General features: G+C 48.1%; 1 protein-coding gene across 7 annotated transcripts; it reads left to right on the top strand.

The window, feature by feature from the left end:
• Positions 1-7,107: 7,107 nt before the first annotated feature.
• Positions 7,108-24,527, top strand: Stmn4 (stathmin 4). Of its 7 annotated transcripts, XM_032917615.1 has the most exons (8): positions 7,147-7,276; positions 17,328-17,418; positions 18,532-18,627; positions 19,207-19,287; positions 19,609-19,817; positions 20,802-20,993; positions 21,636-21,688; positions 23,937-24,527. In XM_032917615.1, the coding sequence occupies exons 2-7, from the start codon at positions 17,406-17,408 to the stop codon at positions 21,654-21,656; spliced, it is 612 nt and encodes a 203-aa protein (XP_032773506.1). In that variant the 5' UTR covers positions 7,147-7,276; positions 17,328-17,405; the 3' UTR covers positions 21,657-21,688; positions 23,937-24,527. The 7 variants fall into 7 exon arrangements, with proteins under 7 accessions (XP_032773510.1, XP_032773507.1, XP_032773506.1 ...); XM_032917619.1 differs by lacking the exon at positions 19,207-19,287 and having other exon boundaries at positions 7,108-7,276; XM_032917614.1 differs by lacking the exon at positions 21,636-21,688 and having other exon boundaries at positions 19,612-19,817.
• Positions 24,528-25,775: the final 1,248 nt, after the last annotated feature.

The raw sequence follows: 25,775 nt of genomic DNA, 5'->3' as shown, positions 1-25,775 counted from the left end.
GACTGAAGAGGAAGGGGTGGGGTAGATTTCCAGGTTCTGTTTGGTGACACTTCTCTAAACTTAATGAATTTCTTGCCTTAGTTTCCAGTGGTTTGGAGTAGCTTCTGGTTCACCTAGAGCAATCTGAACTCTGAATAAGATGCAGCCGGCCATCAGGAAATCAAACTGCACAGACTCTCACAGCTGACCGATGTCAGCGGCGTGGGGACAACAGGATTCCATCATGCCGGGGACAGCAGCTGGAGATAGCTGGTGCAGTGGTGTTTGCTGGGTTAAGAATGCAGGCTGCTTTGCTACTGAGACAGAGAAGGCTTTGCTGGATCTTCCTGGGGCTTCATCAAGGTGCACAAGAGAGATACCCAGTCTGAAGCTGAAAGTGGCTAGGAAAATCAGGTCGGTTATGCAAGCCTGCTCCTGATGCCCCTCCTGCTGGAGGTATAGGATGGGGTACCACTCAGAGTCTGTTCTGGAAGTTAATCACAGGACCGGCTGAGCTGCAGCAGTGACACCCAGCAGCAACCTACATCGAGAACTAAATTTGGCACACCACTTATGAAACAGTGAGGTTCTGGCAATTGGAACAAGGACATAGGGGCAGGGCCAGGGGAGCAGGGGAACCCTCTGCCTTCACAGTGCCTCTCCAGTTCATCTGTGGGTGCCGGGTGAGGGTGGGATACCTCCCGACACCCAGCCCAGAAGCTCACTTTGAGACTCGGCTTGGGATACTCCACATCACTAACGAGATTGACACAGAAATTCTCCACTGGTGCCCTAGGGCAAAATGCATTATGAAGACAGGGACCCAGCTCTTCGGCTCCTGTCAAAAAACTGAGACCTGCAAGCACAGGTTAAGCAGCTGTGGAGAGATACCTTTCAGCTAAGGTGGCCTCCCTAAGTTAGATTGATGGACTGTCAATTAAAATTCATCTAGGCATTGTGCTTCGAGAAAAACGTTAGCCTGGAGAATAGGAATTCTTTTTTAAACCCATATCAATACATAAGAGGTAGGCTGATGCCCACAGGTCCAAGCCTGGAGGCTTCCAGCTCCCCTCAGAAGACTTCTGTGAACACAGCCACCCTGCTCCACACACACCCCAAAGTCCTCCCAGGATGACTCAGAGGACGCTGGACAAGGACATACCCTTGTATTACCCTGAGCGATGCTACTGGCTAACCAAGGAGACAGCTCCAGGTACAGAGGGGTTCATCACCATGCCCTGTTAGGTGTTGAGCCTGATGTAGTTTGCACTTCCTGTAGGACCACACTGTGTTGCTGGTTTGAGGTTCCTGTGTGCCGTTCCTACAGCTATGCCCAGCCCGTTCTGTAGCAGATGAGCCACAGGTGGTGGGTCATTATCATTTCCCCAGAGACTGGGGCAGGCTGAAGGCTGGGCTGGAGGAGAAGGGTTCTTGTCTGGGATCAGGGCCTCACCTCTCACGGTGGCATGAATGAGAAGAAGTGTCCTGCCTTCACAGCTTTGGATGTTTGAAGACTTAGTCCCCAGTTAGTGGCACTGTCTGGGGAGGTTTAGGAGTTGCCTCGTTTGGAGAAACATACCACTGGGGGCAGACTTGGAGAATTTCAAGTTTGCTCTCTGCTTTGTGCCTGTGCTTCAAGATGTGTGCTCCCAGCTTCCTGCTACCAGTGCTCCCATCAAGGTGCACACTTAACCTTCTGGAAATTCAATCGTCTGGAAGCTGCTTCGGCTGTGGTGTTTTATCACGGCAACAGAAAATCTGCTAGCAGTCTTCTGCAATGGGAGCTGGTGAAGGGATTATGCAGGTATGTTGTACAGGTGGCTATACCGCCATGAGTGAGGTGTAGACTCTTGGGCTGGGCAGGGCTGCTTGCTTTGTTTTTCCTCAGTATAGCTAGGAGATAGCTAGGAGATTTCTCTCTGTGGTCTAACACTGAGGATATCAGTGCCACAGCAGCCTAGAACATTAAGCAGCAGAGACAATGACCTGCAAAGAGAAGAAAAAGTGGCAGCAACCTGGGGGACAAAGGGACAGAGAGAAGAAGGGGATATGATTCATTTTCTTCTCTCCCTCCGTCCATCCTTCCCTCCTCCCTTCGTCTCCCCTCCCTCCCTCCCTTCCCTCTTTTCTCCCTTGAGATGGGCTCTTATATAACCCAGACTGGCCTCAAACAGCCCATGTAGCTAAGGATGACCTTGAATTTCTGATTCTCCTGCCCCCACCTCCTGAGTGCTGGCTGGGATTATAGCTCTATGCCACCAACATGACTGATGTTTGCAGTGCTCAGAATGGTGTCCAGGGCCTCATGCATGTCCAACCCACCAAGCCTAGTCCCTGACCAATTGGAGTGGAACCCTCTGCTGGGTATGAAAGTCTGCACTCATTTTTTTTCCTTTCTCTTCTCTATTTTTCTACCTTTAGTAATAATGTTTAGTTCTGAAATGCAGAACTAAATATAGAGAAATTACAGAAAGACCCACTGAGTTCTAATACCTACAACTTATGTTTCCGCAGCACAGGGTCAAAACCAGGGAACTGACACTGGTGTAAGGAGCAGGAGCAGCCCTTGCTCTTTATCACTGGTGTCGCTTTCACACAATCACCACAGTCAAGATGCAGAGTTGCGGGACTCCACAGAGATTTATTTTCCCACCACTATCATTCCCAATCCCTGCTACCTGCCGCTCTTTTCCCTTCCCACAATCCTATCATTTCATGGCTGTCTTGTAAATAGAATCATCTGTTTTGTGACTGTTTGAGGTTGTTTTTTTCTCTCACTCGGAATCATTCCCTAAACGTCCAATCAAGTGGTACCGATAGTCTCTTCATTTTCATTGCTGAATAGTATTCCATGGGATGGCTATACCACAGTTTGCTTAGTCAGTCACCTATTGAAAGACATCTTATTTCCACGTTGGGGCTACTACAAAGAAAACATACAAGCATAGAGACATAGATTTTTACAAGAATATGACTTTTCATTCTCTGGGAATAATGTTCAAGAGTGCAATTGCTTGAGCCTCTGGCTAATGGGTGGTTATTTAACAAACAGCCAAACTACTTATGAAGCAGCTGTATCATTGAACATTTCCACCAGCAGTGTGAAGACTCTGAGTTCTTACCTGCATTTGGTATTTTTAAGCCTTTATTTATTACTCATTAATTAATTAATATTTTTTGTTTGTTTGTTTTGAGACAGAGTCTCTCTGCTTAGCCCAGGTCAGCGGCACACTCAACATCTTCCTGTCTCGGCCTCTTGCATGCTGGGATTGAAGGCGTGGATGTCCCATGATGCTCATCCACCTTAGTTGTTTTAATTCGTTTCCAACGAAGGGCTGAAGAGATTGCTCTGCTGTTACAGAGTACCATAGTTTGATTCCTAGCACCCACACTGGGAGCTCACACCCATCTATGACTCCAGCTCCAAGGGATCCAACACCCTCTTCCAGCCTCCTTAATTGCGTGCTCTGTGTGTGAGGACAATCTCAAGAGCTGACACTTACTGAGGCCATTCTGTGCCAGGCACTGTTCTCAGTCACACACAGGTCCCTTGAAAAGAGCAGTTTTCATAAACCCAATCTGCTTTTGTTAGAAACACAAACTGCTCTCATGACTTGGTTTACAGACCCAACAGGCAGCACAAATGGATGGCTCCCGTCCTCCAGCACGGCTTGAAGGCGAGTGTGCTGTGTTTGTGTGTCTGCTGGCTGAAAGAGAATTTAAAGTGTCACAAGGGCTCATGAGTCAGAACAGATACTCTTCCAGTGAGACAAGCGTCCACATTTAACAATGACATCATATGTACATGTTAGTCACACTGAGAAACTCACTGACAACATTCAGTTCCACAATGTCTGCATAAAGAAACCTCGAGACCTCAGCCTCCTCGTAAGCAAAGGAAGAAAAGCACCACCAACTTAAATATTAGAGTTTTAGATATTGCGTTGGTTCAAGCCAGATGGATACAAGGTTATCCGATTTATTGAATTCTCGTGACAGGCTAAGATCCTATTTTCTGAGGGTTGAAAGGGGTTCAAGTTCCTATGAAGCTCCAGAGGTTGACTGTCTTTCAGCAGAACTACCCCAGATGCAGCCAGAGGTGACCGGGCGCTGTTCTACACCAAGAGTGGTGAATCAGCTCACCAAGAGGCATCTGCCCCAGGATTCCTGGCTAGAAATAAATGGCTTGAGTCTGCACGGTGCAGCCAGGCAGCAGGTGGAGATCTGAGGGCTGAGGACTTGTTATAGCACAGTCTATGTATAGCACAGAACTATGACAGGTGGCACCACAGAGGCCATGGTATGTTCTGACTGGGCTCTAGCTGCCACATTTGAACATTGGTCACTATCTCCTTGGCTCACTTGGAAGCTGGCTTGGCAGGTACAGCAACAGCCTCATGCAACGTGCAACCTGCCTTTCTCGGCTATGCGGGGAGGAGTGAGGAGCCGTCTCTACCCAGCTTTCTGCATCTGTGTCTAGCCTTAGCCTCACCCTGCTAACCTCCCAGCTCTGACCTCACTGGTCTCTTTTGTGGCCTTGGCTTTCTTTGGACGCAATGCTTGGTATACTTTCCTATAAGACTTGCTCCATTCCATTGCTTTACCATTTTATATCACCTCAAGGAAACCGCGGGACTCAGCCATCGAGTAAGACTCCGGGAAGTGGCTCTGCCAGGCTTACCTTTCTCTCCTTTTCCATTTGCTCATTTGTGTGCCTCAAAATTCAGATGGAGGCCTTGTCCCCTAACAGGTGCACTGTTTGAAGTATCTTTGTTATTAATGGTAGGAGTAATCAATCCCCTTGCAGATTGACTGCTCTGTGTGTGTAGTGTGCATGCATGCTTGTGTGTGTGTGTGTGTGTGTGTGCATGCTTGTGTGTGTGTTTGTGTGTGTGTGTGTATGTGTGTGTGTTGATCACAGCCTCTCATTCACACAATAGCTAGATGATTCTAGAGGAGGAATAACTCTCTTCTCACTTCCCTTTCTCACTCCTGTTCTTTGCCTTGGGTAGTGATTGTCTGTCTCTTTTCGTCTCACCGTTGCCCCTACTCCACCCTTCTTCACAGGCAGGGCGACTCAGACTACCCTTCCCTCTCTTGGTAGCAGCAGATAGCTGATTGGCTACCATCGTCATGGCAACCCACTCTTTCATTCCCCCTCCCTCCATTTCCAGAGCTAGCTAATCTGTGTGGTGTGTGGAGTTCCAGACTCCTCAGGCTGGGAAGGGCAGACTGGGGGAGGGGAGAGGGCTCTCTTACAGTCATGCGGCCACACTTTGTGGTTTGCTTAAATTTGGACCCCAGTCTGTTATGCTAAGGGACGCCTCTGAGTCCGATCTGGGTCCTCGGCTGGTGGCATGTGGCAATACTCACTGAATTCCTCCCTGGCTGTACTCTTGAGGGCGATGCCTGAAAGAACAGCCAGATGTGTTCTGAAACCCAAGGCCCCTCCCAAGCAGCATAAGGTTAGCTTCTTCTCCTGATGTGAAGTTGGGGGTTTGGAAATGTCTGTCCAAAAGAGACACTTGCAGAATAACACAGAGTGATGGGCAGAGAGAAACCAACCCATGCATTGTGTCTGTGGAAGGTAGATGAGGGGTCAGAGTCTCTGCTTAGTCTCCAAGACAGTCGACATGTGAGCTGCGTGTGGCAACTACCATTTCAGATATTCATGAATGCTATTGCTGTTAAAGAAAACTACCCTCAAACCTGGCTGTGTGGTGCATGCCTGTCACCCCAGCACTCACCAGAGAGGAAAGAGGCAGGTGGATCTCTATGAGTTCAAGGCCAGCCTGGTCCACATAGTGCTTTTTTAGGCCAACATAGCATGATCATGTCTCAAACAACAACCAAAAAGAAAAACTAAGTCCTCATCTCAAAGTCTGGGCTCAATTCAAAGCGATTTGTGTGTTCGCAGTCTGCGGGGCAGTAGGGAATGAGGATGCTTGACGCCAACCAATACTGAGCAAACCTTCCTTAAGGATAGTAAAACACGTGAAAGAAGGAAGTCTGACCCAGGAGGAGAGCCACTGTGTGATCACTTACACTGCAGCACACAGGGCAGGCGTCTTTATTGAGCTGTGCAGGAGACAGAGGTCGGGGAAGGTGGATTTACGGTTTGAGATCATGGATGGAAGTTAGGAGGAATGAAAGAGTTCTGAAGGTGGGTGGTGACAGGCTTTACACAGCATGGTGGCTGCATGACCACCAAACAGGAGCGTATCCTTATGAGTAGTTAAAAGAGCAAACTTCACATTTCCCATATTTTGCAACAAAATATCACAGCCTTCTGAGAAAAAGGAGTGAAGGAAGCCTGGCGGGGAGGACAGAGGAGTCATGGGAGGGAGCTTCCAAGAGGCACTTGGAGAGAGTTTTTGCTTCACAGGGCTGCTTGCCCTTCCCCCTGTGGCTGACAGGCAGTGTGTGATTGGCTGATGCATTTGTACAGAGGGTCCCCTCAGTCCCTGAGGAAAGCTGCCACCAGTGATCCATCTCTGTCCTCCGGGAGTCCACCCCATTTAGGAATGTACCTGGTGTAATGATCTCCAGCTTAATTTCCTACCTGTGGCTCCCTCTGATTGGCCCAGGCCGGCTGAGTTGCTGTGAAGAAATATTAGTGCTACATGGATTCTATAAAAAAGAGGGAGGAACATGCTTTTTTTTGGGGGGGGAGGGAAACCCTGCATTCCTGGGATACCTGTGAGACTTGAGCCCTCACCAGCTCCTGGAGGTTCTTCAGTTTTCCTCTTCCTTCTAAAGCATCCTTCACATGTGTCAGCTTTTCTGATGGAGCTGGGAACAGCCACCAAGTCTTCAGGGGGCTGCACTTAGGGCTTATTGCTCCTCTAGGTTCCATATTCTCCGTCCCCCAGATTTGAAGAGCTAAAAGATTCCTCAAGTCGTTCATCCTTCTCCTAACTAGAAAGCTGCCAGCTGTGCCTTAACCTCCACCTCTTCACACCACACCCTCTCTTGCCTCCTGGCCATCCTCACCCCCCTCTGCTTCCTCAGCCCCACCGGCAGCCGGTGTGTGTGGGGCGGGGGTCGGGGGGAGCAGGCTCTTTGTCTGACATCATCTTCCACTCCCCAGCCTTCTAAGAGTTACTCACTCAGGCAATCCCTGCTCCACCAGAGAAGACTGTCCAATTGCCAAGCAACCCACTGTTAGCCAATCAGGGAGCTCGGAGGTGATGTCATGGCGAGAGCCCAGCAGTGGTGCTGATGTTGAGAGAAGCTCAGGGTACCACTAATTGAAGGAGTGAGAAGAGAACAGCTCGCTTTGGAAACCGGACTGCAGGTAAGCAGAACTGAGATACGGACAGTCGGGGGCGGGGTGGGGGCGGGGTGGGGGCGGGGGTTTTAAACAAAAGAAAGAAACAAAACACAGAGGAGAGAAAAACGGAGGGTCTGGTGTCTATTGTGTTGCCTTTGGTTTCACTGAGTGGATTAAACTTTGTCAAATCCTGGGGGGAAACAGGGCGAGGCACAATGATGGCGCTTGAAGAGGGGCTTGGGTGGGCTCGGGGCATCATTTTTGTCCCAGAGGAGTGGGACATGTCGGAGGTTCATGCTGAGTTATTTCTGCATTTAAAAAGAAATGTTTGGTTTTGGGAGAGGAAGGTTTGCTGGAGCTCAGCTTCCTCTGGGGCTGCTCTTACTAAAGACCCTATTCCAGCCGAGGAAACTCTATTTGTGACATTTTCATCTGTTCTTTTGTTGTTGTTTTTGCTTTTCGGCACTGTCTTGTCTTTCTCCCTTAGTTCTGTGCAGTCTTGCTTTTTCTCTCTTGGCCCTAAGGATACAGTGAGATCATCCCCTCTTGCTCGCCCCGCCCCACCCTGAGGTTAGCCTAATTCTAACTGGCTCCGCAACTGGCTCCAAGGCAGAGGATGAGAGCTTGCAGGACTGCCACACCCAGGCTCCCTGATCTTGACCAGTAACAGCCCCCTTCAGGCTCAGCCCACAACCCCAGCCAGGGGTTTTAGCATTTTCCCCCTACATACAGGGACCCAGAGCTTTGATGTCCACCGATAGCTGTGTTCCCACGTGGCAGCGTAGTCTTTGTTTTATATCTCCCAGGAAAATTATATCTGCCCAGGTGTGGAGGAGCCTCATGGTCCTCAACCTGGACAGTTCTTGGGAATGCCTTAGAGGATAGGTCAGACAGCCTTAGGTCACCCTCTGAAGACCCCAGATGGGGATACCCTATATCCCAACACCAAAAAGCAGATGGGATGACCTGGTGGTGACCTGCTGGAGTTCTGAGAGGGAAGGGTACAAATGGAATGTGTGGGAATCTGTCTCCCCTAAGGTTGGGTCCCCTGAGGGGTGGGAGTTTTCCCTCAGATGGGTGCTTGGGAGATGAGATCATGCACCAGACGTGGGAATAATGATATTATCGGTGGAGGAAGCAAAGACAGAGAGGGCAAGTCAACGTACAACCAGAAGGCAGCCACAGTTTCCCAGTCACGCCCTTGCTGCTAGCCCACTTTGTTGCCTGTCTGTGGATAAAGCTGTGTTCTTGATCCTCCCCAAGCGGCTGAGATCCCTCTAGCCGGTTCCCGACTTCTTTCCCCCAGCTCCACCTGAGCTGGAACAACTGGAAAGTGACTTGGGAGCTTTACCTGCTAGGTGGGTCCATCCCAGAGCCTGCTGCCTTGTGGGAAATGAGATCCCCAATCCCTGAAGGCATGGGGGAAGCTGGATGACCAGCAGAGAGATACTAGACATCTTTATATTACTGTGAGGTTCATCCAGACCAGGGCCTTTGAACTGCAGGCTGAAATCTAACTAATAGATAATGAAATCAATTTTGTAGAATGTAACTGATATTTAAAAAAATAAAATTAGACTGGACAATTTTATTGTCCAGGGGGCGGGGAGACAGAGCGCACCTCGTATAGTGGATGGTGTTTCTTGTGCCTATTGAATTCTATGTTTTTAGCTAGGTGTATATCTGTGTATAAATGTGTTGCTATCCAAATACACATGTATATTCTTGTGCCATTCATATGCTGGATCATGACATAAAAATCTAGCTTTTATTATGGATTCCAACCAATAAAGAGTTGAGAATCATCGGGCTCAATGACTTCTGTTTCTCTCTTCTAGCCCCAAGCCTACATATTTATGGAAAATTCACCAGGCTGAACGTTTTTCTTTTTCAGATAAAAATTAAAAAAAATTTAATTGTGGTAAAATGTAACCAACAAGAAAATAACCATCTACATTATTCTGAGTGAATAGTGTTGTCCACGAAATGTCCAGAAGCTTTTCACACTGCAGTTGAGACCCACCCACTCCTCAGCGGCAACTTCCATTGCCCTGATTGACAACCATTGCTCCACTGTCCACCTCTGAATGTGGCTCTGCTCGGTGCCCCATAGCAGTGGATTTGCACATTATTTTCTGGGTTATTTTACTTGGTATGAAGTGCTCTGTCTTCATCCCTTTGTAAACCGTATATGCCCCTGCCCCTGCCTACCAGTTAAGTGACCCAGAGTTACGACAGAGTCTGCCTTGTTTAAGCAGATGGGATGCTTATTCAGGGGCATACCATGTTCTGAGGGATTACTAAAGCTAGAGAAGTTTCACTGCTCAGCACCCATATGCAGCAAACGGTTGGACAGACAAACCGCAGTTGCCCCCTTGTTCGTGTTTTTGCCTCCCTTTGTCTCAGCTACCCAAGATCCATTACATCCAAAACTATTAAAGGAGAATTTTTAGCAGGGGGGGGGGCAATTCAGAAGTTTTAAAGTAACTTTTACTGATACGATGTCACATTTTTAAAATTTAATAATTACTGGTGTTGGTCTTTAATTGTGTCTTTTGTACAGATTCAACTTTATTCTAAGTATACGTGTATGGAAGTGGGGTATGGTGTATAGAGTTGGCCGTTTTCTGTGGTTCCAGACATCCAAGGAACAAGAATGTATTTTCTGCAGCTCAGAAAGAAGGGATCTGGGAGGTGGGAGTGGTAGTGTCTTCTGCTTTTGTTTGGATTAGTAGTGAATAGTTAGATTTCATTTTGGCAAAAAAAAAAACAACAACAAAACAAAAATCCAAACAAACAAACAAACAAACAAACAAAAAACACCAAACCCAAAGCCAAAACCCTAAAAATCAAACCAACCAACCAACCAACCAAACACCACCATGACCAGCACAAGCACCAGCACCAGCACCACCACCAGCACCACCAGCACCACCACCACCACCACCATGAAACCAGATTAGAGAAAAGAAAAGAAAAAGAAAACAGGAATCTAAGGTCTCAGTGATTATCCCATAAACCACACTTGCTTTGTAAGAGGGAACTGGCTTAGTTGGTATTTAAAACAAGCAAGAAGGAAGGGGACTTAGGGAGGTGGCTCAGTGGTAGGATGCTGTCAGCCATGCACCAGGTCCTGGGTTAGTGGCTGGTGCTCGCCTGGATATTGAATGATCAAGATCATCACCGAAGAAAACCTGGGTTTTTTAATGGTGTTTGTTTGTTTGTTTGTTTTCGTCTGAAACACAAAGATTCCATCTTTGTGTCTCACTTAACCAGGACTTCAAGACCCAAATAACCCATAATAATCCAGCATTGTGCTCTGCACCTTTCTGTGCTGGGTCCTTCCTTGTGGAATCAGGCCAGCCGCTTGCACCCGTCTGCTCCTTCAGATCAGTCCTTTTCCTCAGCACCCCCATAACCCACCTCAGGCAGCTGGACCCCATGGGAGGGTACGTACAGCTGTAATGGATGGAAGAGATCTCTGGATTTGTCAAGGAGGCAGTGCATGTGTGTAGGGGTGGGGGGGACATATGTGTGTGGGTGGATGCATAGATCTCTATGGCTTCCTCCTTCCTGTTGGGACTAGAATGTAAAAGTCTAAATGCTTTAAAAAATGCTTTAAAAAACTGGCAGGGGAGGGTATTTTTGTTCCTCTTCCCTCCCATGGGTGGTCATCTTGTAAATGGGTGTCTGGTAGCTACATTGCAGGATTCAGGGATGGTGAAATGATTGCAACTATGTAACAGACTTATGGGAAGGGAAGAAAAATCCTTGAGGGAAATGCAGATGGGATAAAGTCTCAGACTTCAGGAATGGTTGATTCTCTATGATGGGTTTTCCTGACATGTAATGTTAATGTTGTGCAGTGTGCTGGGCATAAAGGGGTGTGTATGTATGTTCTTGGAAATGCGTGGTACACCATGTGTGCTATTAAACATTTGTAATAGCAATGCTGCTATTAGGAGTGAGGCCAGGAGTGATGCTCCACCCTCAGATGCTGGGATGTGTGTTTGACCCCTGGCCTTACCCTGTGTCTGGGCCACATTTTTGCATCCAGCTAGCACGCCTGAATGGAAGCTCCTGCCCAGAACTTAACTTCTGGCACTGACTCCTCTGCATATATTGAACTGGAAATAAAAATAACCCAAGATGTCCCATCCCAGCACACTATTTGGGGCTGTAGGTTTTCCGGCTGTGGTTCCCCATGCCTGTCTTGCCTCTCAGAGTAGCTGTTAGAGCTCTGAGGTCTTTGCAGACTCAGGTCTCCAGGGTTGGCAGGTCAAGTGTCCTAGAAATGCACCTGAAGCTTCCTTCCGATGTCTGCTCTGTACTCTCTAGGAGTTCTTGTCCATGGGCCTGGCATCAGTTCCTGTTGGAGCCCTTGGAAGCACTCAATGGGTGATTCAGCAGTGACAGTCCCCCAAAGTCAGCCACTCATACCATGTTTTTCTCTGCCAGGTCCCCTCTGCAAGCCCCACTTGTTCATCCATGGTGGTGCTCTCACTCCTCCTTCCTAGAGGATACAGGCTCTGTGCTGACCCAACAGAAGGCGGCAGAGCCTCGGCAGAATCCCCAGAGTCCCTACCCTATCACTCAGTTTCCGTCCACCACCAAACTACCTGTGGCTATTCCAGTACCTCAGGGAGGACTCACACAGCACCCAGTATCCAAGAAATAGTGTGGAAAGGATGAAAACCACAATAATGAAAAACATAAATTATCTCTTTTCAGTTTTAAATACAAATAAAATGCACACTGCCAACCAGGGCCCGGGATAGCAGAAAATTGGTAAGGCTGTTGGAAACATTATTTCAGCCGGAAGTGGAGATGTGTGACATTGAAGTCACTGGGGCAGCACAGAGCATCAGGACAGAGAGTCGTGTCAGCCCGAATGGCCTCTTTCTGCACTCTTGTGGTTAGAGGAGCTAGGCTAGAATTCATTACGCCCACGCCCACGAAGTTCCCATCTTGAATCCACGCCAGAGTCCCTATATTTGTCTTGTGGAAGCCTTGCCAGAGACAGCTCTATTTAAACCACTCGGACGTGCATTAACTGCTGATCCCTCAGAAATAGCCCACGTGGGTTTCTAAACAGCCCAGTAGCAATAGCTGGGCATTTCTCACAGAGACAACGTACTTGCCCGATTTGTCCATTGCGTGGCCAGTTTGCGATACTCAAGGGTTGAACACATACGGCCATGTCTCACAGGAGTACCCGAAACACTGCTGTGGTTCTAGGTCATTAGCTGATCCCAGAAAGCCTAGAAATCCTGCCACAGTATCCCACAACAACATTCCTTTTAGACACCCATTTCTCTATGGAGGGAAGCTCTACAGACCCTCACCAGGCTGTTGTCCCATTCAAGAAGTTGGAAAGGACACAGGACAAAGGGGAAAGCTCACACACTGGGACCTAGGACTTCACACTCTTGTTTCTCCTGTACCAACTGCTCACTGTGTAACCCTAGGATTTCTTGTCTCCAGTGAGCACAGAATTGACACCTTGAGTGGAACAGATATAGGTAGTCATATGAACCGCAGTACCATGGGCCTACCTGACTTCTCACTAAACACAGCAGTCCTTATCCAGCTGTCACAGGGAGGTCTCATATGCTCCTCGTGGGGAACTGTCAGCCCTGAGATTGCCTGTTTACCTCATCTCTGATAGCATATGAAGGGCTCCGTCTTTCCAATCTAGCCACCCTCTTTTCCTGCTGGAAGGTTCCTCTCCAGTCAACAGCCTTGACTCTGCCTCTTCACTCAGCCACACCCACCTAATTTGCTTCATTTGCTGGGTCTGATTGTGTTCTTGGTTGCCTGGTTGCATGCGATCAGTCACAGATTTAGCCTATCAAATATACTGGTGTTTAATCCAGCAACAGAAAAGTGCGACCATCCGCTTAAATACAGGCATTGTGTGAGGATCAGTTTACAAATGGGACAAGAGTGCTGGATGTGACTCAGTCTAGGTAGGTCCTCCATACTTTGAACCTTGCCATGGCTTCCAATCACTCTTCCTAGCCTTGTCCCTAAGCTGGTACCACTAGATACACTTCTTGGCAGTAATGTTAGGTCCTGCAGACAGAGACAGACCTCCCAATGAAACATGCAAAAACCCAACTCCCACCTCAGCACCTTATGACCTACGTAACGGTGCAATCTACCAAACTTTGCTGAACTTTGCTGGCCTCATTATCCTAGATTAAGCTGAGTTATAGCTGCGACTCTTCTGGAACATCACCATCCATCTCTGTTCTCATTGAAAACATGCCAGTGGCCTGAAAACAGAATAGGTATAAACTCCCCTGGTGTGGAAGTGTCTGTCTGCCATCTTTCTGGTCCTATTCTGGTGTTCAAGGCAGTCTTTACGCAGCCCAGTGGGTCTCCTCTATTCCTGAATATGCACACTTCACACTTCAGTACAGTCAAGTTCCACAGCCTATGCATGGTTCTAGGCACAAGGAGCCCAACTTGCATAATGGCCCTCTTCAACCTGGGACAAGCTGTCTTGATTTTGACAACAGATACTTGAGTCCTCTTACCGCTTGCTACTCTGGCTCAGTCCTTGCAGCACAGGAACTGGGTGGTCAGAAGTCTCTTACTTTTGATCAACCAGTTTGTGTCATGCTCTAGGGAGGAACCCAGAAACCACCATACTGAGCTCTTGTTATTTCTGCAGTGACTGTTGAGAGACTGTGTCACATTGACCTTTAGAGCTGGGTGTGTGGTCAGCTTTCTCCTGCTCAAGGTCTGGAATCGGACTCTACTTTAACAGCAAACATGGGAAGAGGCTTGGGGTGGGTTTGAGATATGCTTAGCATGGGGGCTGCCTTCTGATGCTCAGCTGCCTGAGGTCTTGGGAGAATCTTTTCCTGATAGGTTAACTCTGCCTTCCCCCACTCTGCTACCATTGCCTCTTCATCCATGAGTTCCAGCGTTCTGTGCTCTGACCTGTGGTGTAACCCTTCCTCCTCCTCTTCCTGGCAGCTGAAGGCACACCCAACAGTCCCTACCTCTAGGCTGTGTGTTGTTATGACAGGATGACATGACCAAAGCTAATGAGCAAGAGCCACACCACAGGCAGAGGGCTGAGGGTGGTAGATTTGATTAGCTGCCACCAAAAGCTGATGCCACAGGCTAATAATGGGGAAAGCCAGGCTCCCTACTGTGACTGCCACCCACAGGGGCTTAAAGTTGTTTTATATTGAGTGCTCTCTGGAAAGCTTTGCCTGTGGTATCTTCTGTAACCTTTCTCAGGGTGCCTTCTGAGTCTTGACTATATTAGAAATGATATATCAATGGGAGAGTTTTTGAATGGTCCCATTTATCTCTGGGTCCAAGTACACAGATTATATTGAGGAGCAAATCAACAATGTAAAACAAACAAACAAACAAAAAACTACTAGCTGTTGAGATGCAGTGCAAGAATCGTGGATTTGAACTTTGGGTTTGTCTTGTGCTGAGAGTATTGGGGCTGACACATATCCCCAGCACGTAGAAGGATGATGAAAGTTCAAAATCAACTTATTCTCAGGTTCTAGGGAGAATCCTTCCCTGCGTCTTCTGGCTTTAGGAATCTCTAGGCATTCTTTGACTTGTGGCTACATCATTGGCTTATGGCCACATTGTTTTGATCTCTGCCTCTGTCCTTACCCATGCCAATTATAAGCCCCTCTTTGGGAGTCAGAGATGCTCTCATCTTGAAGTTATCAGTCACATCCTCAGTGGTCCTTTGTTCACACAAAACCACAGTCACAATGTTAGGGTGTGTGCACACTACTTAGTCAACCCAGGGTATGGAATGGGTTTGGAAATGTTACCTTATCTTCCTGAGCCTTGACGTCTTCATCTATGGAAGAGCTTTTCTACCACCCCCCCCAAAGGCAGCTATGACACTTGGGGTGAGTGTGTACTGAAGTGGATGTTCTGTGACTTTGAGTTTTAACTGTGGTGGCTAGAACCTCACAGTGCTGAGATCTGTGAAAAGTTCCTTGTCACCCTGTCACTCCCCCAACCCCTGTCCCCATTCCCTGTCCTGGTCTTCCTTCTCTGGCTCTCCATCATTCTCTGTGTTCTCATGACTCATAGCTGATGTTTTCCCATATGGAAAGTACTTATATACATAGTTGAAAATTTTCCTCCCACTTCTAGGCTAAACTGGCTTTTTTTGAATCCTTGGGAGCATAAAAAACAAGTAGCAGGCCTCTCAGTCTTCCATTTGTCACTGGAGAAGAACTTATAATTCAGAAGATCTGGGTCTGGACCCAGGCTGACCACTTTGGAGCTTTGAGACTCTGGGCAAGTATCTTAACATCTCTGGGCTTCAGTTTCTTCATCTGAATGCAAAGATGATGACATTTGCCTCATCTGAAAACTCAGGCTCACATGAAGATCAACTAGGAGAGAGTTGTCACTCCAGCCCAGGCTGAGGACAGGTCCCTTCCCTTAGAGCTGCAACTGTTTACCTCTCTTCTTTCTCAGATGTGTGTTTTCTTCCTCTTCTCCCTGTTCCCACCCCCACCTCTCTGCTCCCCCCCACCCCCCCGGCCAAAGTTTCTCATCTGGTCACTCTATTTTTCAATCACTTTGGACCTAAATGAATGCTGTTCCTATGAACTAGGACTTTGTCCTCAGGCAGCAGGCCTATCTCTATGTTTAGGGACTCACTGGTACCATTAGGACCAGCCTGACACCATGGGAAAAAGGCCTATTGTGTTGGTAGAAGAAGGCCCTGGCTTTGGTTTGAAAATAGAGAAAGAACCCTCTAAGAGCAGCTGCTCTTGCTTCAAGTCTGTGCTTACTTCCTCTCTCTTAGCCTCGGCAAAAGGAGGCATCATCCTCACTTGCACGGCTGGCAAGAGCAACTGTGATGCAGGGGACAGAGGAAGGGTATTTCCTGGGTGCTAGGCAGAACTTGTCCCATTTCACAAGTACAACTCTGTGCTGAATGAAGACTGGAGGCACAAGATTTGCATATGCAATGTGACCAGTGACAGGGTGACATGTTACCTGGCATCAACTCTGCACTAGTCTAGTTTTGAGGGTGGGACTGAGCCCAGTGCTAGATCCAGACCTCCTATCTACATGGTCCCAGAGGGTAGGCACACTCTCTATCTAAAGACAGGGATGTCATCCTCCTGAGAGTGTAGTAGTAGCCTCCTCACATCACTCTCCACTGGCACAGTGACCATCAAAGGTGGCCAAGTACAAGCGGTCTCCATGCCAAGCACTCACTACTGGCTGTCAATGGAGCCCTGCCCCCTCCCATCCCCTAGATACTCACAAATGCGCCTCTCTTGACCTTCCTCTCTTTGGTCCTCTCCTCTCTTGTCATATCTAGGTCTAGCTCCAACCAGCTTAAGAACAATCTCTGTGAGCATAGCTTTCTCAGCCCTCTGCTTCCATGCAGGGTTCATTTGGCAGATCTCCTCCTTGCCTGACCTATAAAGGCTCATTTCAGGATCTCCTTAGACCTCTCAGCCTCTTGGTAAAGAGAGACTCTTGTCTCCAGTCCCAAGATGGTCCTGCATGCCCATGTATGTCTGTGCACTAACATAATTAGTATGATGATATACCATGATGTGTGACTCCTCTGATAGTCCAGGGTCATTTTTCAATGGAGCCAAGGAGCCAAGTTGGTAGTTCATGGTGGATGAAGGAGTAGGGTATCTCAAAGTGGGTTTCCTACTCACCTCATGTCAGAATTGGCTGGAGGGAGGTGAGGTGTGGAGAAGTTTAGACAGCTATTTAATTTATAAACATTTCCAGGCAAATTTGACTGAGGCCTTGCCTCTCTCCTTTGCTCTGACCTTGAGCCAGGCTATTACACTGCACAGGGGAACAGATAAACCCCCTAAGAAATAAAGTTGGGGCAACCCATATTTCTATGTCCAGTGTCTCAAATCAATTGTGACAGGATCCTTGTTGTGTGAACTGAACCTTCATGTGCAGATGTGGAGGAGGGGGAGGGCCTATAGATCACAGCAGATGCAGTGTCCCCAAGATTCCCTCAGTGCTTAAAAAGACAATCTTTATGATAAGAGCCTGTCAGAGTGAACTACTTTCTCTTTCTTAGGATTGTGATCCAGTTCTGAGCTGGTGATAAACACTCCCTGTGACTTTTGGTCAATTCAGCTCCCAGATTCCAGTCAACATGACCCTCGCAGGTAGGTACATGCACCAGTCAGTGATGGACACTATAACACAAGCCATTTTTCTATCTCTGTGTGTGTCCATGTGTATTAAGGTGCATCTGTATGTGTGATACACACGTAGGTGCATGGCATGCATGTGTGTGCAAATGCATATAGAAGTCCAAGGACAACCCCAGATGTCCTTTCTCTGGATCCATCCATCTTCCATTTTTTAAGAAAGGGTCTCTCATTGGTTGAAGCATGTTGATAAGGCTAAGCTGACTGGCCAGTGAGTGCCAGGAATCTTCTTATTCTTGCCCTACCCCCAGTGTCTTTCACATGTGAATGCTGAGGGTCAGAACTTGTGCTTACAAGGCAGACATTTTGCCAGCTCTCCGGCCCTCTTTCTCTATGTATGTACACTCACAGATGCGCAGGAAGAAAGGGTAGAGAAGCCAAGAGGCAAAGTCATTTCTGGGTAGTGGGTGGGATCACAGCTGAATTCTTCTTCCTCATTTGCTCTGTGTGTATTATTTAATTTTAAAATAATGCCTTTATAATAGTATCAAAACTATGCTTTCAAGTTTGTAAGAGAAAGTGATCACTGGGCTGTGTAGTGAGGGGGTCTTTATATTATGCATATAACACGGTGCGATGGGAAGGACTGGCAGAGGCCTCCATGATGACCTATGACTTCCAGAGACTCAGTCGTGTCAAAGGTACATTTCTACTCTGCAGACAGCTTCTCCCTGGTTTGATTCCTGTGCTGGGAAGATTTGAGGAGTCTTCCAGCCTGACCTCTTCTACAGTGGGCTTGGACTTTAAAGAGAGTAGCAAGGAAGTCTTTTTATTAATCTCTTTACCCTTTAGGCAGCAGTGTCAAGTACTTTTAGCAGAATTAAATATAGATTTCCTACAAACTACAAACTTCAAAGCCCTGGTTTATCCTTGGGTGGGAGGAGGAGATGGAGGGCCAGGGTCAGGGCACTGCACTTGGGATTTTTACTCAACGCTTGGTAGTAACAAAAGGTGGGGTCATTTGGGTGAGTGACAATGTTAATTTCCAACTGGGAGGTAGCCCAGGCTTGGGTACTCTGGAGCCAGAAAGCCTGGGCCGACTCACAGAAGTGGTGCTCTCTCTTGTAGCCTATAAGGAGAAGATGAAGGAACTCCCACTAGTGTCTCTGTTCTGCTCCTGTTTCCTGTCTGACCCCCTGAATAAATCATCCTACAAATATGAAGGTGAGTAGGGGCTAGGCTGGGATAGAAAAGGGTGGAGGCTTCTGTGTCCTGTGTTTGTGGGTGCCCCACATTGACTCCTATCTTGTAAAACTGTCCTGGTCGCAGTGTGTCTTATTTCCCAGAGCCTGAGGAGTCTGAGCCCAGGGGGATGTAGCCTGGGTGCCAAGCAGCCTCCAGGGATCTGGACTGGGCCCTCGTGGAGCACTTGCTCCTAGAGTCCCTTTTGCACATTCCTTGACACCACAGAGGACGCCAGGATAAGCCAGACACAGGTTTTGAGATTCCATTCATGGAGACACAGAACAGAAAAGAAAACTTAGTGTGTTCACCAGGGCTTCTAGGGACAGGTAGAGATGCTCCCAGACAGGCCCAGGGTGGGAATAGCACTTCTAACCTGGATGGTGACAGTTCGAGCCCCCAGACCCTATCAGAGAGTACTGGATTGTCATGCTGTCAGGAGGAGTGGTCAGGGGACAGATAGGTCATCTCTTCATTTCTGTTTGCCAGGAAGGGATGGGTTTGGTCTGTCAATAAGAGAGATGGGTGTTTGGATGACCTGAGTCTGTTTTTTCCATTTAGGCTGGTGTGGGAGACAGTGTAGGAGGAAAGGTCAAAGCCAGCGGAAAGGCAGTGCTGACTGGAGAGAAAGAAGAGAACAGGGTAGGCCGGAGCCAGGGGAGAGGTCCACAAGCCATCAGAGGGACAGGGCAAGGAGGGGCTGGCGGTGGGGACGGGTGAAATGAACTGGTGTCTGTCACCAGCGAGGAACAACAGCAGCTGGTGGTATCACGAATCACAGCTCCCTGCTTACTCTGTAAAAGCCATTGACCTTAGGGTCCAATGTTCAGGATCGACCAGACCCCTAGTCATTGGTGTGCCTTGGGACCCTCAGCTTTCCTGTGTCTGTGTGCATGTACACATGCTCGTTGGGGCCCCAGCTGCTCCTCAGAAGGTGAGCAGCCCCAACTCTGCCCTCCATAGCAGATACGGTAGACCTGAACTGGTGTGTCATCTCTGATATGGAAGTCATCGAGCTGAATAAGTGTACCTCGGGTCAGTCCTTTGAAGTCATCCTGAAGCCACCTTCCTTTGACGGAGTGCCGGAGTTTAATGCCTCCCTCCCAAGACGTCGAGACCCATCGCTAGAAGAGATACAGAAGAAGCTAGAAGCAGCAGAGGAGCGAAGGAAGGTTAGTGTAGCCCCATGTCACCTCCTCCCATCCCAGCGGGAGCAGGAAGTGCAGCCCCATATCTCTTCCTCCCATCCCAGTGGGAGTGGGAAGGATATTTAGACAGCACCTCCTGAGTGCTGGGCGTAGACTGGTAGTTCTCAACCTTCTTAGTGCTGTAACCCTTAATATATATATATATATATATATATATATATATATATATATTAGTTATATATATAATTGTTCCTCATGTTGTGATTATCCCCCATACCATAAACTTATCCCATTGCTCTTTATGTCTTCATAATTGTAATTTTGCTACTGTTATGAATTGTGATACAACTATCTGACCTGCACCCCCTAAGTGGTAGCAGCCCACATGTTGAGAACCACTGGCATAAATGTAGACTAAGATACCACCTGAAGGGGACAAGGCTATGACTATGCACTGGGTGAGCTTACAGTTTGACTAATGGCTAAGATGTCACAGTCCTCACAAAGCTGCCTTTGTATGCAGCTTCCTTGTTCCCCATTGATTCTCGTCCCTCAGCTCAGATGCCATTTTAATGTGAGTGTTTCTTTACCTTTCAAGAAAAACAAAACAAAACAACCCAGCTTTCTCCATTTAATTGTGTGGTCCCTCCCTTTAAATATCCAAAGCATTTATCACACCCAGGTCTGGGGTCCACTATTTATTGATATGCGTGTTTATTTCTACTAGGGCAATTTTCTCCCTTCCCTGGTGTCTGGAGTTGTGAGGGCCCTGAGGTTTATATAAGATCACTTGGTACTTGTGAATGAACGAGAGGAAAAGGAGAAAAGAGACTCAGAAGCTACTTAGGAAAGGGCTAATAAAGCCAAATATGGCGGAAAGGTTTGCAGTCCATGTCGTTGTTCTCTGCTTCTGGGACAGAGGACCAGGTTCATCTCATCTGGGCACTGTTCAGCTGTGGCGGTAGAAATCCACTCTAAAGGGTCTTTCTCTTTCTTGCGCTGCCCTAGTACCAGGAAGCTGAGCTCCTAAAACACCTTGCAGAGAAACGAGAGCATGAGCGTGAGGTAATCCAGAAAGCTATCGAGGAAAACAACAACTTCATCAAGATGGCGAAAGAGAAGCTGGCCCAGAAGATGGAGTCCAATAAGGAGAACCGGGAGGCCCATCTGGCTGCCATGTTGGAGCGGCTGCAAGAGAAGGTAAGAGGTCCTGGATTGGCAGGAGGCTCCTTCCATGGCAAGAACGAGCAACCTACACATCACTCTGGAGGAAGCAGCCTATGCAGGAATTGAAATGTTTCTACCAGGCAGGGTCCTCATTGTTCTAAGGGGAAGATTTGGGAAGTCATAGTCAAGAAGCTCACACCAAACCCTGGGTGGCCTCCGGGGATCTTCCAGGGTTTTGAACCGGAAATTCTGCACTGTCTCAGGAGCTTGCTCACACCCTTCTTTTCTAAAGAAAGCCCGCCCAGTGCAAGTATCTAAGGAGAGGCACATGTCTACACACTTCTGGCGTCATCACTGAATGGGCAGATTTGGGTTAGTGAAAGATGCAGTTAGCTTGGCTTTGAGCCAGGGATACAGCAAGCTCGGTTGCCAATACAGCAGGATACAGGATTCTCCCCAGAGCTCCTCGTAAGGGCCAGAGGGTAGTAGGTTTTCCTCAATAGTCTGCCTTTGTCAATAACTCAAATGTCACCTGCATATGAGCGGTGCGCGAGACTGGGGTTGGTCCTCCATGTTATTCTTTGGAAGACGTGCTGACCTCATTTCCTGAGTCCCAGGCTGCCTAAGTTTCTCCTGCAGCTCCTGGGAAGCTTTAGCTCTGTGTTTTATTTCCAGGAGCCGCCTGCTGCGCGGTGACTCCCGGGACCGATCGGTGGCCTCGTCCCATGGTGAGCAGCGTGGTCCTTATTCCTTCCTGCCTACCCACCTAAAACCTCAGGCCCTTGACAATTACCACAGAAAGATCTGGCTTCATCCAGGGATGTGAGCTGCACAGGCTGGCCAGTAGGTGGCAGCTCTGTGCTCATGTTCAATTACAGGAGGGACAGCAAGGCTTCTTTCTCCACTGAGTGCCTTGGGGGAGGGACACAATCTGAGTGTGACTTTGGGCTCCTCCAGTTAATGAGAGATACTGTAAGAAAACTTAAGATTGCCTTTACTTTTTAATACCAGGTCTCATGCATTCCAGGCTGGCCTCAAATTGGCTAAATTGCTGAGGCTAGCCTTGGAATTCTTATCATTTTGTCTTCACCTCCAAGTGCAGGGATTACAGGCATGAGCTGCCAAGCCTATTCAATGCAGGTTTGGGGCTTGAACCCAGGGCTCTGTGCATGCAAGGTAGGCACTCTGCCAACAGTGCCATAGCCCCAACTCAAGGCAAATTCTTGAGGAAACCACAGATTGAATGGGAGAGTTATGGGATTGCAGACTCAGCTTAAAACACATCACAAAGTTAGGTTGTGTTGAAGCACTTGAATGTTTGTTTATATAATGATTCTATTTTATCATAACTCGGTCATCACAAGTTTACAAGGCAAACATTCTTAGTCCAGATAAGGAAACCATTCTAGAGGTCAAATGATTCCTAGAGATTCACAGGGTATACGAACAATAGAGTTGGCCTTGGCCTCTTGTTCAAGTGGCTGCTTTCTTGCCTGGTTCAGAGAAAACATCCCAGTATTATCTCACTAGCTTTTCATCAGCAAGAGGTTTCTAGAGACCACACAAGCAGAGGCCAAAAACCCAGGGCTCTCAAAGCCAACTCACTTGAAACCACAGGTGGAGGCAGAGGTAGTTGGCAAGGTTGTGTTTGGAATGACAGCTATGCACATCAAGTAGACTCAAGATGCTAGATCAGACATTTGAGAGGACAGTTTTTCTCTGAGACCTGATCGCCTGACACAATTACTCACTGGAGGGACAGGAGGCAAGGTAGGGAGATAGGTCTATGTTCTGCCCCTCCCCCTCCCCTGCTCCACTACTGTGTCCTTAGACCATGGACACCTTCAACATCAACAGTGCTGTCTATGCCAGCTCTTGTGCTGTGGGTCACGACCAGAATTCCTAGGTGAAAAGCCCCAGTCCAGAGTTACTGCTTGGACTCCAGGTCATGTGATACATACCAGTGTTTGAGAACCAGACATACTGCTCCTTGCTTTCAGCCTGTGGAAATTTCTAAGGGCCTCTGGAAAGATTAACTTGTTGGTGAAGATGTATCTTAAGAACCTGGGTGGCCTCAGTGGGTCTATTCCAGGTTAATCTGTCATCCAGTTGAGGCAACACTGGCATCTGGGAGGGGTGTCATTGGTACTTTTGTTTCTCCCAGTAGGGACTGGGGAACACAAAAAAGAAAAGCACATATATGTTCCCAGCCTACAAGGACACAGATATTTATTTAGTGAGCTGGAATGACGTGGAGGCAGGTGTGACAGTCCCATGAGTGAACACTTGTCACAGAGTTTCAGAGCTAAGCCAGCTACTCCCTCTGAAAGATCTAAGGAGTTGAGGCCTGGTTAGGTAAGACAGTCAGTTAAGGTCACACAGCTGGCCGGGGCGGGAAAGCAGTCTAGTCTTTTGGCTGAATTATGTTACGAAGCAAATGAAAATTGTCTTTCAACACATGTGAGGGAGTCCATTGTCTGGAGTCAAGCACTATTTCCCAACAGTTCTCTGTCAGTACGTAACGCAAGGGTCCTCCTTCAGTCAGAGATTTAAGATAACACTAAAGAGATGGAGAGAAATAACACATCTGTGGTGTGTCAGGGACGCTGGCAATGGGCTGACTCTTTTCCCATTCCTTCTAAACTGGCTGTCCCAAGGGGCCCCTTGTATTTAGTCAAGTGACCATTCCAAGCGCCAGAATGACCAGTGGAGGTGCAGAGAGCCTAGGGTGTCTTGGGGTCGCTGTGAGGTGGGTCCCCTGCAGGATGTGGGACTTACCAGTCCATGCACTCTCTGCACTTGCAGGCTTATACACCTGTGTCCCGCGTCTTACTTGCCTCCTTCCACCCCTTAGGATACCTTCGCCGACGGCTCTGCTCTGCCCGTGGTGACCATCTTTTGCGTTCCATTCTCTTGCCCTTTGTCTTCCCCTGGCAGCCTTGTGTGACCCGCCTTTGTCCCTCCCTTCCTCTCCAGGACAAGCACGCAGAGGAGGTGCGGAAAAACAAGGAGCTGAAGGAAGAGGCCTCCAGGTAAAGCCCAGAGGCCAAGGAAGTTTCCAGGACAGCCGGACAGCTCCCGCAGCAACCTGGTTCCAGCAGCCTCGGCCGCTGGCTGCTCTCCCAGCACTGGGGTTCGGGGGGAGGGGGGTGGCCAAAGGGGCGTTTCCTCTGCTTTTGGTGTTTGTACATGTAAAAGATTGACCAGTGAAGCCATCCTATTTGTTTCTGGGGAACAATGATGGGGTGGGAGAGGGGACAGAGAGTGTGTGGAAAAGGAGGTGAAGATGAGCCCGAGGACTTTGTGACACTGTCCACTGACTGCAGACTTGGGCCAAGGCCCCCGCTTTTCACGGCTCTGCCTGGACATCCGGCCTCCAGGTTCCGAGTGGAGAGAAGATGTGACAGAAGTTCAGAGTGAAGGGCCGAGTCCTGGTGGGGTGGTGTGCAGGGCCAGCAGGATGAGCCCGTCTGGATGGAGTGAGACCTGCCCTGCAGCGGGTGGGATAAGGTCTGTGTGCGTCTGTTCATTGTCATCTTTTGATCATCATGACCAATGAAACATTTACTTCGAGTCTTCCGTGTTTTTATTTCCTATATTGGCTCTTTGCAAATGGGTAGAGTGTTCCAGAAACTTGGCTTCCCGCCTAGCTGATGGCAGGTGTCTTTTAATTTTTCCATTTGTGTTTCTGGTGTGCTGGGGGATGTGGGTTAGTTCTTGCTAGACATTGGAATGATTAGAGGTTTGCCTTTATTTCTCCTTTTAAAGCCCTTTTGTAGGCTGTCCCTTAGTGGCAGGAGGCCACTGAGCTGATGAGAAAAAAGATGGTGTCTTTCCTATCTGTAGGCTCACATCCTAGTATAGTCCTAAGGGTTCATTGTGAGAAGGACATTCTTAGCTTGTGTAGCTGCTATAACAAAACACCTCAGGTGGGGTAACATTATAAGCAACAGGGATTTACAGTTTACAATTCCTGAGGTGGGAAGGTGTCTGGTGAGAAGCTGCTTTCTATTAGGAAAACACATGGTGCCTTCTTGCAGTGTCCTCTTGTGGTAAAAGTGTGACAGGGCTCCACAAGGCCTCATTTATAAAGGCACTCATCCCATCTGTGAGGGGAGAGACCTTAGACCCAATCCTCTTCTAAACGCTCCACCACTTGATATTATGTATTGGGAATTAAATACAATATGTTACTTTTGGGGGTAATAGCAGCATTCAGGCATAGCAGAAACCCTCACCAAGGGCTGGGGGGGGGGTCTAGACAGATCACAGTGAAGAAAGCTTGTTTGTTAGAAGAAGGCAGAGGGCCCTGTTCTCTAGGACACTGGGTCAGGGCTGCAGAGGACAGTCCTTCTGACTCTCTTCTGCAAGCAGGAGTGGGGTGGAGTCTGTATGAGCCAAATCCCAGGACATCTCCATGACTTGCCTTAAACATGGTATGGATTTGTTTAACTCTGAAAATAAACTCTTTATTGTTGCCTTAATATTCTCTCTGCAGTGCTGCTAGAGAATAACTGGAAGAACAAAGGTGGCGGTGATGGCGGTGGTGGTGATGTTGGTGATGATGGAGATGGTGATGAAGGTGGTGGTGATGATGTTGTTGGCAGCTCATACTTTTAGGCAGCATCTATTAGATGTCTCTTTTCTAGACTTCCCACAAATGGGGCTTCATTTAATCTTTGTACCAACTGTAGGAGAAAGCTGCTGCTGTCATCCCATTAGGCAGACAAGGAATTGAGGCATAGAAAGCACAAATAGGTTGCCCAAATTCCCACACATAGTAAGTGGGAGAAGAGGGCTTGAATTTTCAGCTTG

This window comes from Rattus rattus, chromosome 12 (genome assembly GCF_011064425.1).
Source record: "Rattus rattus isolate New Zealand chromosome 12, Rrattus_CSIRO_v1, whole genome shotgun sequence".
In the NCBI taxonomy this organism is placed as follows: domain Eukaryota; kingdom Metazoa; phylum Chordata; class Mammalia; order Rodentia; family Muridae; genus Rattus; species Rattus rattus.
This window is presented reverse-complemented; position numbering and strand designations above follow the sequence as displayed.

Bases quoted from the DNA above. Each gene is read 5' to 3' on its own strand.
- Stmn4 (XM_032917612.1), top strand. The intron at 18,628-19,206 runs GTGAGTAGGGGC...TTTTCCATTTAG, and splicing joins ATCATCCTACAAATATGAAG to GCTGGTGTGGGAGACAGTGT. The intron at 19,818-20,801 runs GTTAGTGTAGCC...GCGCTGCCCTAG, and splicing joins CAGCAGAGGAGCGAAGGAAG to TACCAGGAAGCTGAGCTCCT.